The sequence below is a fragment of the Hyperolius riggenbachi genome, chromosome 6 (genome assembly GCF_040937935.1).
Source record: "Hyperolius riggenbachi isolate aHypRig1 chromosome 6, aHypRig1.pri, whole genome shotgun sequence".
Taxonomy (NCBI): domain Eukaryota; kingdom Metazoa; phylum Chordata; class Amphibia; order Anura; family Hyperoliidae; genus Hyperolius; species Hyperolius riggenbachi.
Genome location: NC_090651.1, coordinates 161,844,552 through 161,857,464, shown reverse-complemented (window position 1 = coordinate 161,857,464; position 12,913 = coordinate 161,844,552). Strand labels below are relative to the sequence as shown.

Below are 12,913 nucleotides of genomic sequence, written 5' to 3'. Positions count from 1 at the left end.
TTATGATTTTCAGGTGTCTGCTGCCCACATTACGATTTTCAGGTGTCTGCTGCCCACATTACGATTTTCAGGTGTCTGCTGCCCACATTGCGATTTTCTGGTGTCTGCTGCCCACATTAGGATTTTCTGGTGACTGCTGCCCACATTGCGATTTTCTGCTGTATGCTGCCCACATTAGGATTTTCTGGTGACTGCTGCCCACATTGCGATTTTCTGGTGACTGCTGCCCACATTGCGATTTTCTGCTGTATGCTGCCCACATTAGGATTTTCTGGTGACTGCTGCCCACATAAGGATTTTCTGGTGACTGACTGCTGCCCACATTAGGATTTTCTGGTGCCTGCTGCCCACATTACGATATTCTGGTGACTGCTGCCCACATTAGGATTTTCTGGTGACTGCTGCCCACATTGCGATTTTCTGGTGACTGCTGCCCACATTGCGATTTTCTGGTGTCTGCTGCCCTCATTGCGATTTTCTGGTGTCTGCTGCCCACATTGCGATTTTCTGGTGTCTGCTGCCCACATTACGATTTTCAGGTGCCTGCTGCCCACATTACGATTTTCAGGTGTCTGCTGCCCACATTATGATTTTCTGGTCACTGCTGCCCACATTGCGATTTTCTGGTGTCTGCTGCCCACATTGCGATTTTCAGGTGTCTGCTGCCCACATTACGATTTTCTGGTCACTGCTGCCCACATTGCGATTTTCAGGTGTCTGCTGCCCACATTGCGATTTTCAGGTGTCTGCTGCCCACATTGCGATTTTCAGGTGTCTGCTGCCCACATTACGATTTTCTGGTCACTGCTGCCCACATTGCGATTTTCAGGTGTCTGCTGCCCACATTGCGATTTTCTGGTCACTGCTGCCCACATTGCGATTTTCTGGTGTCTGCTGCCCACATTGCGATTTTCTGGTGTCTGCTGCCCTCATTGCGATTTTCTGGTGTCTGCTGCCCACATTGCGATTTTCTGGTGTCTGCTGCCCACATTACGATTTTCTGGTGCCTGCTGCCCACATTACGATTTTCAGGTGTCTGCTGCCCACATTATGATTTTCTGGTCACTGCTGCCCACATTGCGATTTTCTGGTGTCTGCTGCCCACATTACGATTTTCTGGTGTCTGCTGCCCACATTGCGATTTTCAGGTGTCTGCTGCCCACATTACGATTTTCTGGTCACTGCTGCCCACATTGCGATTTTCAGGTGTCTGCTGCCCACATTGCGATTTTCAGATGTCTGCTGCCCACATTGCGATTTTCAGGTGTCTGCTGCCCACATTGCGATTTTCTGGTCACTGCTGCCCACATTGCGATTTTCTGGTGTCTGCTGCCCACATTGCGATTTTCTGGTGTCTGCTGCCCACATTGCTATTTTCTGGTGTCTGCTGCCCACATTGCGATTTTCTGGTGTCTGCTGCCCACATTACGATTTTCAGGTGCCTGCTGCCCACATTACGATTTTCAGGTGTCTGCTGCCCACATTATGATTTTCTGGTGTCTGCTGCCCACATTGCGATTTTCAGGTGTCTGCTGCCCACATTACGATTTTCTGGTAACTGCTGCCCACATTGCGATTTTCAGGTGTCTGCTGCCCACATTGCGATTTTCAGGTGTCTGCTGCCCACATTACGATTTTCAGGTGTCTGCTGCCCACATTACGATTTTCTGGTCACTGCTGCCCACATTGCGATTTTCAGGTGTCTGCTGCCCACATTGCGATTTTCAGGTGTCTGCTGCCCACATTACGATTTTCAGGTGTCTGCTGCCCACATTGTGATTTTCAGGTGTCTGCTGCCCACATTGAGATTTTCTGGTGTCTGCTGCCCACATTGCGATTTTCTGGTGTCTGCTGCCCACATTACGATTTTCAGGTGTCTGCTGCCCACATTACGATTTTCTGGTCACTGCTGCCCTCATTGCGATTTTCTGGTCACTGCTGCCCATATTATGATTTTCTGGTGTCTGCTGCCCACATTACGATTTTCAGGTGCCTGCTGCCCACATTACGATTTTCAGGTGTCTGCTGCCCACATTACGATTTTCTGGTGTCTGCTGCCCACATTGCGATTTTCTGGTGTCTGCTGCCCACATTACGATTTTCTGGTGTCTGCTGCCCACATTGCGATTTTCAGGTGTCTGCTGCCCACATTACGATTTTCTGGTCACTGCTGCCCACATTGCGATTTTCAGGTGTCTGCTGCCCACATTGCGATTTTCAGGTGTCTGCTGCCCACATTATGATTTTCAGGTGTCTGCTGCCCACATTACGATTTTCAGGTGTCTGCTGCCCACATTACGATTTTCAGGTGTCTGCTGCCCACATTGCGATTTTCTGGTGTCTGCTGCCCACATTAGGATTTTCTGGTGACTGCTGCCCACATTGCGATTTTCTGCTGTATGCTGCCCACATTAGGATTTTCTGGTGACTGCTGCCCACATTGCGATTTTCTGGTGACTGCTGCCCACATTGCGATTTTCTGCTGTATGCTGCCCACATTAGGATTTTCTGGTGACTGCTGCCCACATAAGGATTTTCTGGTGACTGACTGCTGCCCACATTAGGATTTTCTGGTGCCTGCTGCCCACATTACGATATTCTGGTGACTGCTGCCCACATTAGGATTTTCTGGTGACTGCTGCCCACATTGCAATTTTCTGGTGACTGCTGCCCACATTGCGATTTTCTGGTGTCTGCTGCCCTCATTGCGATTTTCTGGTGTCTGCTGCCCACATTGCAATTTTCTGGTGCCTGCTGCCCACATTACGATTTTCAGGTGCCTGCTGCCCACATTACGATTTTCAGGTGTCTGCTGCCCACATTATGATTTTCTGGTCACTGCTGCCCACATTGCGATTTTCTGGTGTCTGCTGCCCACATTGCGATTTTCAGGTGTCTGCTGCCCACATTACGATTTTCTGGTCACTGCTGCCCACATTGCGATTTTCAGGTGTCTGCTGCCCACATTGCGATTTTCAGGTGTCTGCTGCCCACATTGCGATTTTCAGGTGTCTGCTGCCCACATTACGATTTTCTGGTCACTGCTGCCCACATTGCGATTTTCAGGTGTCTGCTGCCCACATTGCGATTTTCTGGTCACTGCTGCCCACATTGCGATTTTCTGGTGTCTGCTGCCCACATTGCGATTTTCTGGTGTCTGCTGCCCACATTGCGATTTTCTGGTGACTGCTGCCCACATTGCGATTTTTCTGGTGTCTGCTGCCCACATTACGATTTTCAGGTGCCTGCTGCCCACATTACGATTTTCAGGTGTCTGCTGCCCACATTGCGATTTTCTGGTGTCTGCTGCCCACATTGCGATTTTCAGGTGTCTGCTGCCCACATTACGATTTTCTGGTCACTGCTGCCCACATTGCGATTTTCAGGTGTCTGCTGCCCACATTGCGATTTTCAGGTGTCTGCTGCCCACATTACGATTTTCAGGTGTCTGCTGCCCACATTACGATTTTCAGGTGTCTGCTGCCCACATTACGATTTTCAGGTGTCTGCTGCCCACATTGCGATTTTCAGGTGTCTGCTGCCCACATTGCGATTTTCTGGTGTCTGCTGCCCACATTGCGATTTTCAGGTGTCTGCTGCCCACATTACGATTTTCTGGTCACTGCTGCCCACATAACGATTTTCTGGTCACTGCTGCCCTCATTGCGATTTTCTGGTCACTGCTGCCCACATTGCGATTTTCTGGTCACTGCTGCCCACATTGCGATTTTCTGGTGTCTGCTGCCCACATTGCGATTTTCTGGTGTCTGCTGCCCACATTGCGATTTTCAGGTGTCTGCTGCCCACATTACGATTTTCAGGTGCCTGCTGCCCACATTACGATTTTCAGGTGTCTGCTGCCCACATTGCGATTTTATGGTGTCTGCTGCCCACATTGCGATTTTCTGGTGTCTGCTGCCCACATTGCGATTTTCAGGTGTCTGCTGCCCACATTACGATTTTCTGGTCACTGCTGCCCACATTGCGATTTTCAGGTGTCTGCTGCCCACATTGCGATTTTCAGGTGTCTGCTGCCCACATTACGATTTTCAGGTGTCTGCTGCCCACATTACGATTTTCTGGTCACTGCTGCCCACATTGCGATTTTCAGGTGTCTGCTGCCCACATTGCGATTTTCAGGTGTCTGCTGCCCACATTACGATTTTCAGGTGTCTGCTGCCCACATTACGATTTTCAGGTGTCTGCTGCCCACATTGCGATTTTCAGGTGTCTGCTGCCCACATTACGATTTTCAGGTGTCTGCTGCCCACATTGCGATTTTCAGGTGTCTGCTGCCCACATTGCGATTTTCTGGTGTCTGCTGCCCACATTGCGATTTTCAGGTGTCTGCTGCCCACATTACGATTTTCTGGTCACTGCTGCCCACATAACGATTTTCTGGTCACTGCTGCCCTCATTGCGATTTTCTGGTCACTGCTGCCCACATTGCGATTTTCTGGTCACTGCTGCCCACATTGCGATTTTCTGGTGTCTGCTGCCCACATTGCGATTTTCTGGTGTCTGCTGCCCACATTGCGATTTTCTGGTGTCTGCTGCCCACATTACGATTTTCAGGTGCCTGCTGCCCACATTACGATTTTCAGGTGTCTGCTGCCCACATTGCGATTTTCTGGTGTCTGCTGCCCACATTGCGATTTTCTGGTGTCTGCTGCCCACATTGCGATTTTCAGGTGTCTGCTGCCCACATTACGATTTTCTGGTCACTGCTGCCCACATTGCGATTTTCAGGTGTCTGCTGCCCACGTTGCGATTTTCAGGTGTCTGCTGCCCACATTACGATTTTCAGGTGTCTGCTGCCCACATTGCGATTTTCAGGTGTCTGCTGCCCACATTACGATTTTCAGGTGTCTGCTGCCCACATTGCGATTTTCAGGTGTCTGCTGCCCACATTGCGATTTTCTGGTGTCTGCTGCCCACATTGCGATTTTCTGGTGTCTGCTGCCCACATTACGATTTTCAGGTGTCTGCTGCCCACATTACGATTTTCTGGTCACTGCTGCCCTCATTGCGATTTTCTGGTCACTGCTGCCCATATTATGATTTTCAGGTGTCTGCTGCCCACATTACGATTTTCAGGTGCCTGCTGCCCACATTACGATTTTCAGGTGTCTGCTGCCCACATTACGATTTTCTGGTGTCTGCTGCCCACATTACGATTTTCAGGTGTCTGCTGCCCACATTACGATTTTCAGGTGTCTGCTGCCCACATTGCGATTTTCAGGTGTCTGCTGCCCACATTACGATTTTCAGGTGTCTGCTGCCCACATTGCGATTTTCAGGTGTCTGCTGCCCACATTGCGATTTTCTGGTGTCTGCTGCCCACATTGCGATTTTCTGGTGTCTGCTGCCCACATTACGATTTTCAGGTGTCTGCTGCCCACATTACGATTTTCTGGTCACTGCTGCCCTCATTGCGATTTTCTGGTCACTGCTGCCCATATTATGATTTTCTGGTGTCTGCTGCCCACATTACGATTTTTAGGTGCCTGCTGCCCACATTACGATTTTAAGGTGTCTGCTGCCCACATTACGATTTTCTGGTGTCTGCTGCCCACATTGCGATTTTCTGGTGTCTGCTGCCCACATTACGATTTTCTGGTGTCTGCTGCCCACATTGCGATTTTCAGGTGTCTGCTGCCCACATTACGATTTTCTGGTCACTGCTGCCCACATTGCGATTTTCAGGTGTCTGCTGCCCACATTGCGATTTTCAGGTGTCTGCTGCCCACATTACGATTTTCAGGTGTCTGCTGCCCACATTACGATTTTCAGGTGTCTGCTGCCCACATTACGATTTTCAGGTGTCTGCTGCCCACATTGTGATTTTCAGGTGTCTGCTGCCCACATTGCGATTTTCTGGTGTCTGCTGCCCACATTAGGATTTTCTGGTGACTGCTGCCCACATTGCGATTTTCTGCTGTATGCTGCCCACATTAGGATTTTCTGGTGACTGCTGCCCACATTGCGATTTTCTGGTGACTGCTGCCCACATTGCGATTTTCTGCTGTATGCTGCCCACATTAGGATTTTCTGGTGACTGCTGCCCACATAAGGATTTTCTGGTGACTGCTGCCCACATTAGGATTTTCTGGTGTGTGCTGCACACATTATGATATTCTGGTGACTGACTGCTGCCCACATTAGGATTTTCTGGTGACTGCTGCCCACATTACGATATTCTGGTGACTGCTGCCCACATTAGGATTTTCTGGTGACTGCTGCCCACATTGCGATTTTCTGGTGACTGCTGCCCACATGGCGATTTTCTGGTGACTGCTGCCAATAATTTTCTGGTGAACGCTGCCCACATTACGAATTTCTGGCCCACATTACGATTTTCTGGTGAACACTGCCCACGTTACGATTGTCTGCTGAATGCTGTCCACGTTACGATTTTCTGGTGAACGCTGCCCACATTACGATTTTCTGGCCCACATTACGATTTTCTGGTGAACACTGCCCACGTTACGATTGTCTGGTGAATGCTGTCCATGTTACAATTTTCTGGTGAACGCTGCCCACATTACGATTTTCTGGTGAACTCTGCCCACATTACGATTTTCTGTCCCACATTACGATATTCTGGTGAACGCTGCCCACATTACGATTGTCTGGTGAATGCTGTCCACGTTACAATTTTCTGGTGACTGCTGATCACGTTACGATTTTCTGGTGACTGGTGCCCACATTACGATTTTCTGGTGAACTCTGCCCACATTACGATTTTCTGGTGAACTCTGCACACATTCTGATTTTCTAAAGGCCCACATTACGATTTTCTGGTGAACTCTGCCCACATTACGATTTTCTGGCCCACATTACGATTGTCTGGTAAAATGCTGCCCACTTTACAATTAATTTACAGTGAAACGCTGCCCCGTTACGATTATTTGGCACCTATGGGGGGGCCCCATCCAAATGTTCGCAGGGGGGCCCAGTGATTTCTAGTTACGCCCCTGGTGGTGTACCATTATGGTGCACAATTTGGGGACCCCAGTGTTGTACAGATTCATCGCTAAGCAACATCACAGCGATCCATATGTACACTGTTGGGTCCTGGAGTTGTCACTCCAGCAACCGCATCCAATCGCTACAGGCAGTAGCCATTACTGGTGTTCACTAATCTTATGGATAAGTATAGGTCACACACACTGTCACTTTAATACTTTTTTTTGCTAGTAGCAGCACTCATTCACTGTTAAATCAATGCACGCTCGTGCACAAGAATGTGCACGAGCATGTGCAAGTGCGGGAACGACAGAAGCATGCACGCGCGGGAGCGTTCGGTAGCAATTTAACTGCAGGGTGTGAATTCCACATCCTGGAATGCACAGGGTGGCCAATTAGGATGTGAAATTTACACCCTGAAATTGAAAGAGGTTAATACTGTAATTTTATGATAGTATTTTACACAATAGTAGAATAAAATCTATCAGGTTTCCTGGGCGCCCAAATTTCCGGGCACCCTTTTTGGACGTAAGACAATTAACAATCTTCTAAGTTATTTTATAAGTCAGACTTGTTTTAACAGCTATCAAAATGATATCCTGTTAGCAGCGTATTTCTTTTTTTGGTTGAAAAAAGATATCCACCCATCAAGTTCAAAGAGGAAAAAAAAAACACTGTCCTGAACCCACACATATCCCAGTTGACTCAGGGGAAGGTGAAAAACCTAACAAGGCCTGGGCCATTTAGCCTTAAAAGGGAGAAAATCCTTCCCAACTCAAGATGGCAGTCAGATAAATCCCTGAATCAACTATCCTGGGAGTTAACTAGTAATTATAGCTGTGAATGCCCTTCAATGCCCTTCAATGTCCTCTTTAAATGCAGATGTAGAGTTTGCCATAGCTACTTCCTGAGGCAAGATATTCCAGATTTTAACCACTCTTACTGTGAAGGACCCCTTTCTAAATGGCAAACACATTTTTCCTCTTAATGCAAATCATGTCCCCTTATTCGTTGTACAATCCTTGGGACAAAAGTTTGTCCAATCTTTCTTGGTAAGTGAGATCTTCCATCCCTCTGATTAGTTTAGTTGCCCATCTTGTACCTATTCTAGGATGTCCTTTCTATAGTGTGGTGCCCAAAACTGTATCCCATACACTTGATGTGGCCTCACAAGTGATTTATACAGAGGAAGTAGTATACTAGCATCTCAAAATTTTATTTCCTTTTTTATACATCTCAGAATTGTGTTTGCTATAGCTACCGCTGCTTGGCATTGTATATGATTATTTAACTTGTTGTCGACCATTATTGACAAGTCCTACTCCAAGTCTGATGTTCTCAGCTGTATACCATTTATTTTACATGGTGTTCTACCATTGGTACATCCAAGGCAAATGACTTTACATTTATCAACATTAAATTGTATCTGCCATGTGCCTTCCCATAAGGCTATGTTGATATGTGCCATATGGGAAGGCACATATGTCCCATATGGCCATGTGATTGGCAGATGCTTCTTCTAGTTCTGCCATGTGGAAGATACCATAGCTGCAGTTGTTCTTGGTGAAGCTCCTTCCTGTTTTGTCTAGTCCTGTTTGTTCTGTGTGGACATTTACCATCTCTATGGTAGTGATTGGATTGGTAAATGTCCTTTCCTGTCTGTCTTGTTTATTGTGGCAACTGACAGAAGCTCAGAGTTGCAGTCGCTCTGAGCAACCTTCCTCTCTGTATCTTGTCTTTTAATCTTTCTTTAATCTGGGCTGTCTCCTCCACAAGCGCATCCACTCTTACAGATATTCCTCAGTATTGTCAGTACCACTACCTGGTTGGCCTTGGTGGTAACACTGTCCTAACCTATATCTTGTGCATTATGGCCTGGGTGTAACTGTGTCCTGGGTAGATGCAGTTTGTCACCTGAGGCTGAGCGGGGATGCGTCACATAGGGTAAAGACTGCTATGAAGATTGGGGCATAAGAACTGATAATAAGACAGTGGATCCACTAGGCCTTACAGCATGTTTGTGAGACAGGATCTGTCTTTAACAAAACCATGCTGTTTAACTAAAATAAGATTATTCTGTGCTACATAATTCAGTATACGATACCTTCAATCACTTTACACACAACTGATGTTAAACTTACAGATCTATAGTCTCCTGGTTCTGATTGTTTCCCTTCTAGAATAAGGGGAAAACATCAGCTGTACACCAGTTATAAGGAACTGATCCACTTGAAAGAGAATCACAGAAAATAAAATAAAGCGAACTGAAATCAATTCCTTTAATATCTGGGGTTGGATGCCATCTGGGCCAAATGCCTTATCTATCTTGATCTTATTTAAACATGCCAGCACACCTTTCTGGATGTAGAGTGGGAACAACCCAAAATTATGTTCACTACACAGGTCTGAAAAAAGTAACACTATTTACTCTTTTAAAATTAGCCAATAAACAGTATAAACCTAATTCAAAACTTTCAGCCTTAAGTGATGGCTAGCACATTACAATACCCTCATTGTTTCAATAACCAAAGGAAAATATGAGCAACTATACTAGTTTTACTTTCACTTTCACATCTACACTCTATATTTCCTGAACTGCTGGTTATTCTTAAGAATGCATAAAATATGTTTGATATTACCAATGTGATGGTAATGAGTGTATCGGTTGAGTAGTCCCAAATATCAGCTATTTGTTTTGGGCCAAATAGAGCCAAATAGCAGTGATGTGTGGTACACGAGTTCTGACATTTTGACATCTGCCACAGTCAGGACAATTAAAGGAGGCTTCTGAGCCTAACTGTATGCATACAGTAAAGGCTTTTGCAGCCTATTATTTTGTAGGAGTAGGCCCTCAGATGTAAAAAAAAAGCTTCTGAAGCCTCATACACACACTCAACAGCGGTGTTTTATGCAGCACAATTATCAAACAACTTTTGTTGTAAAACAAGTTGAACAACACAAAAAGTTGCTTGCTATTGTTCAAAGAACTGATAAGACTGATAAGCCATCAATCCGACTGTTGGATTGACGGCTTATCAGTCTTTTTAGTTCTTTGAACAATAGCAAGCAACTTATTTTTTTACAACTGTTGGATTGACGGCTTATCAGTCTTATCAGTTCTTTGAACAATAGCAAGCAACTTTTTTTGGGTTGTTCAACTTGTTTCACAACAAAAGTTGTTTGATAATTGTGCTGCATAAAACGCTGCTGTTGAGTGTGTGGGGCTTTAGTGGCCTCCATATCATTGTCAGCTAAGCTGCAGTCAATCAGAGACTTTTTATTTCTAAATTAAGTTTACTCTAAATTTAAGTTTATCTCTAAATTAAGTTTACTCAGTATTAAATGACAGCATAAATCTTTAATTTGGGCATCTAGACCCATGTCTGGCAATCCACCTCAAGCTATATTCCAGATTTTAATGGACAGCAAGGAGAGCTGGCCCTCTCCTCGCTGTCCATTAAAATCTAGAATATTGCTTGAGGTGGATTGCCAGTGAGGCTGTGGGGTGGCCAATAACCCAAACGCGATCTTGGGCCTGAATAGGCCGCAACATCCGGTGAGTTCAAACCTGAAGGGGGGCTCCCTGTTTTGTTGTTAAGAACATATATGCAGCCTATGCAAGCATTGATGAGCACTTATCTATATAACTAAAGACTTTTTCTGACAAGCCTAGGCTTTTTTGAAGAAAATAAAATTAGCGAATATGTCAGTCTCTAGCAGGTTTACCACCAAATCCAAACATTTGGAAATGGCACAGTCAGTAAAGCCTAGACCCAAATTGATTTTAACAGACAGTATAAATCATAGCAAAATTGACTCTATTACTTGTTCATGTAGTTACTTTTATCAGTTTTCAGTGATTTCCACATATAAGAAATAATTTATGAACACTCAAATAAGAGGAAAATAGTACTACTGGCCTAAGTAATTAACAGTTACGAGTGCATTAACCTGCCAAAAATATGGATCCATGTGTCAAATCACTGTCACTGTGGATTGTGGATTAGCTATATTTTATATAGTTTTACCATACTCCCTATTGTGCTGGTTTAAAAATGAGGGCCTGTGGCAAAGTCCTTCTTCTTCAGTCCTTCTTCTTCAAAAGAATCGTAAAACATATACACTAAACAATGGAAATGTGAGGCGCACACCACAACCACTGTCTACAAAGCAAACCCCCCCCCTGCTGCCTACAAAGTGAATGCTACCTCTGCCCAAAGTCTACTCCCACCCAAAGATGCATGTGCGTACACAACAAGCATCGCTGTGCATCCATGCATAATTGCATTCTTTGTTCAGTATTTTGGATATGCTTTGACAAACTGCCAATGCCTTTATACTATTAACTTGTAACTAGACCACTACATGTAACCATTTTCATAATCATGTAGGAATGTGATGCCTATTTACTGGCTGCACACCACATTTGTACCAAATTACCCAAATGCCACTTGGAATCATTGTACATTGTTCTATGATCAATATTCTGTTTGATGCTGGGCTGTAAAGCCCAATTTCATTCAACACTTTTACTTTTGGAAAGGCTACATTTATAATTCTTGGGGGTTTATTTCTGTTTTTAATTGTATAAGGGGGATCTTTTCACACTTCCTGTCCAGACAGGAAGTGTGGTAAATTTCTCCAGGGGCATATAGTAATGATTTATCTGGGAAGAGATAGAATATCTGTCATGTTTTTCTTACTGCCTTTATCTTCCTCTCCAGGGGACAGCTTAGGGTCACAGAGTATTTGAAGCATTTAGTGAGAATGAGACAGAAAGTAAACTAAATATTTTAAAAGTGAGTAATTAGTTCATTATAAAGCAGCATTGGTTTCACAATATCTTTGTTTTTTCATACATAAGTAATTCTCCTGGTTCATTTTGTACAGCACCATTTTCTTCACCTCTATTCAGCATTCTATTTTGCACACTTGAATTCTATCATTATAAGATTATATAGCCACACACTGTGAATTAAAAAATATCTACAGTTTTACAGTTAAAAAAAAAAAAAGAAGAAGGAAATTTTACACTTAAAAGTTCAAGAAACGTGGAATACAATGTGAGCTCTGCAGTAATTGTGATGTCATGCTGCTTTATAATATTAGTTTAGTAACTTACAAGAACATAGATGAAAGAGTTGACAATATCAGCATGACTATGTAGTAGCTCCTCCATGTTCTAAATAATTTACTCCATCCTGCCAGACGCATGGTAGATTCTGTTACCTATTACTTAGGGGGAAACTTAACTTTACACACGGTAACAACTGAAAATGTAACATGAAACCATTCAGAACTTCCTGACTAGCAGAAGAAATATTTCTAGTCTCTATCAATGAATGTTGTGAACATCCAAAAATATGTTTTCAGATAAGTTTAAAAAGAAAAAAATGAAGACATACTGATTCTACAATTTTGTTAAATGTAAATAAAACATCTTGTTATTGTTTTCTAAAAGCTCTGCCAGACACATAATCAGAACTTAAAAGCTGCAATAGCTAAGTTACGGTACATAAGAATACTATTTTCACTATTGTAAAAGTAAAATACACATGTACAATGGTATTGGCTATATAATTAAAGTAAAAAAAAAAGAACGTTTTTCTTACCTGGATCGTGGAATGGTACCAGTGCAAAATTATAAAGAGGCTTTTTCGGTCTGTTTAAAGAAGTCTCTAAAATTTTGGATGCCCCATCAATCACTTGAACTAAATCATCATACATGGATCCAGTAACATCAAAAACAAATGCTAATGTGGATGCTCCATCTGTTGTTTCTCCTGTACTTGGTTCTGTGTCTGCACAGAGGTTATGTTTTAGTAGCAGAAGTGGTAGAATTACCAGCTGTGTGAAAATGTCCTTAGAAAAATACATCCTAAACTTTCTTCCTGAATTCAGCCTAACTTTAATACAATTTTAGTGAGTTGAAGAACACAGTCTT

At 44.1% G+C, this 12,913-nt stretch overlaps 1 protein-coding gene across 2 annotated transcripts in view; it reads right to left on the bottom strand.

The window, feature by feature from the left end:
• HMCN1 (hemicentin 1) overlaps positions 1–12,913 on the bottom strand; it is a 482,637-nt gene extending 469,724 nt beyond the window's left edge. For both annotated transcript variants that reach the window (XM_068240141.1, XM_068240142.1), the window contains exon 1: positions 12,582–12,913. In XM_068240141.1, coding sequence (XP_068096242.1) covers positions 12,582–12,846 — 265 coding nt within the window. In that variant the 5' untranslated portion in view covers positions 12,847–12,913. The remainder of the gene's footprint in view (positions 1–12,581) is intronic.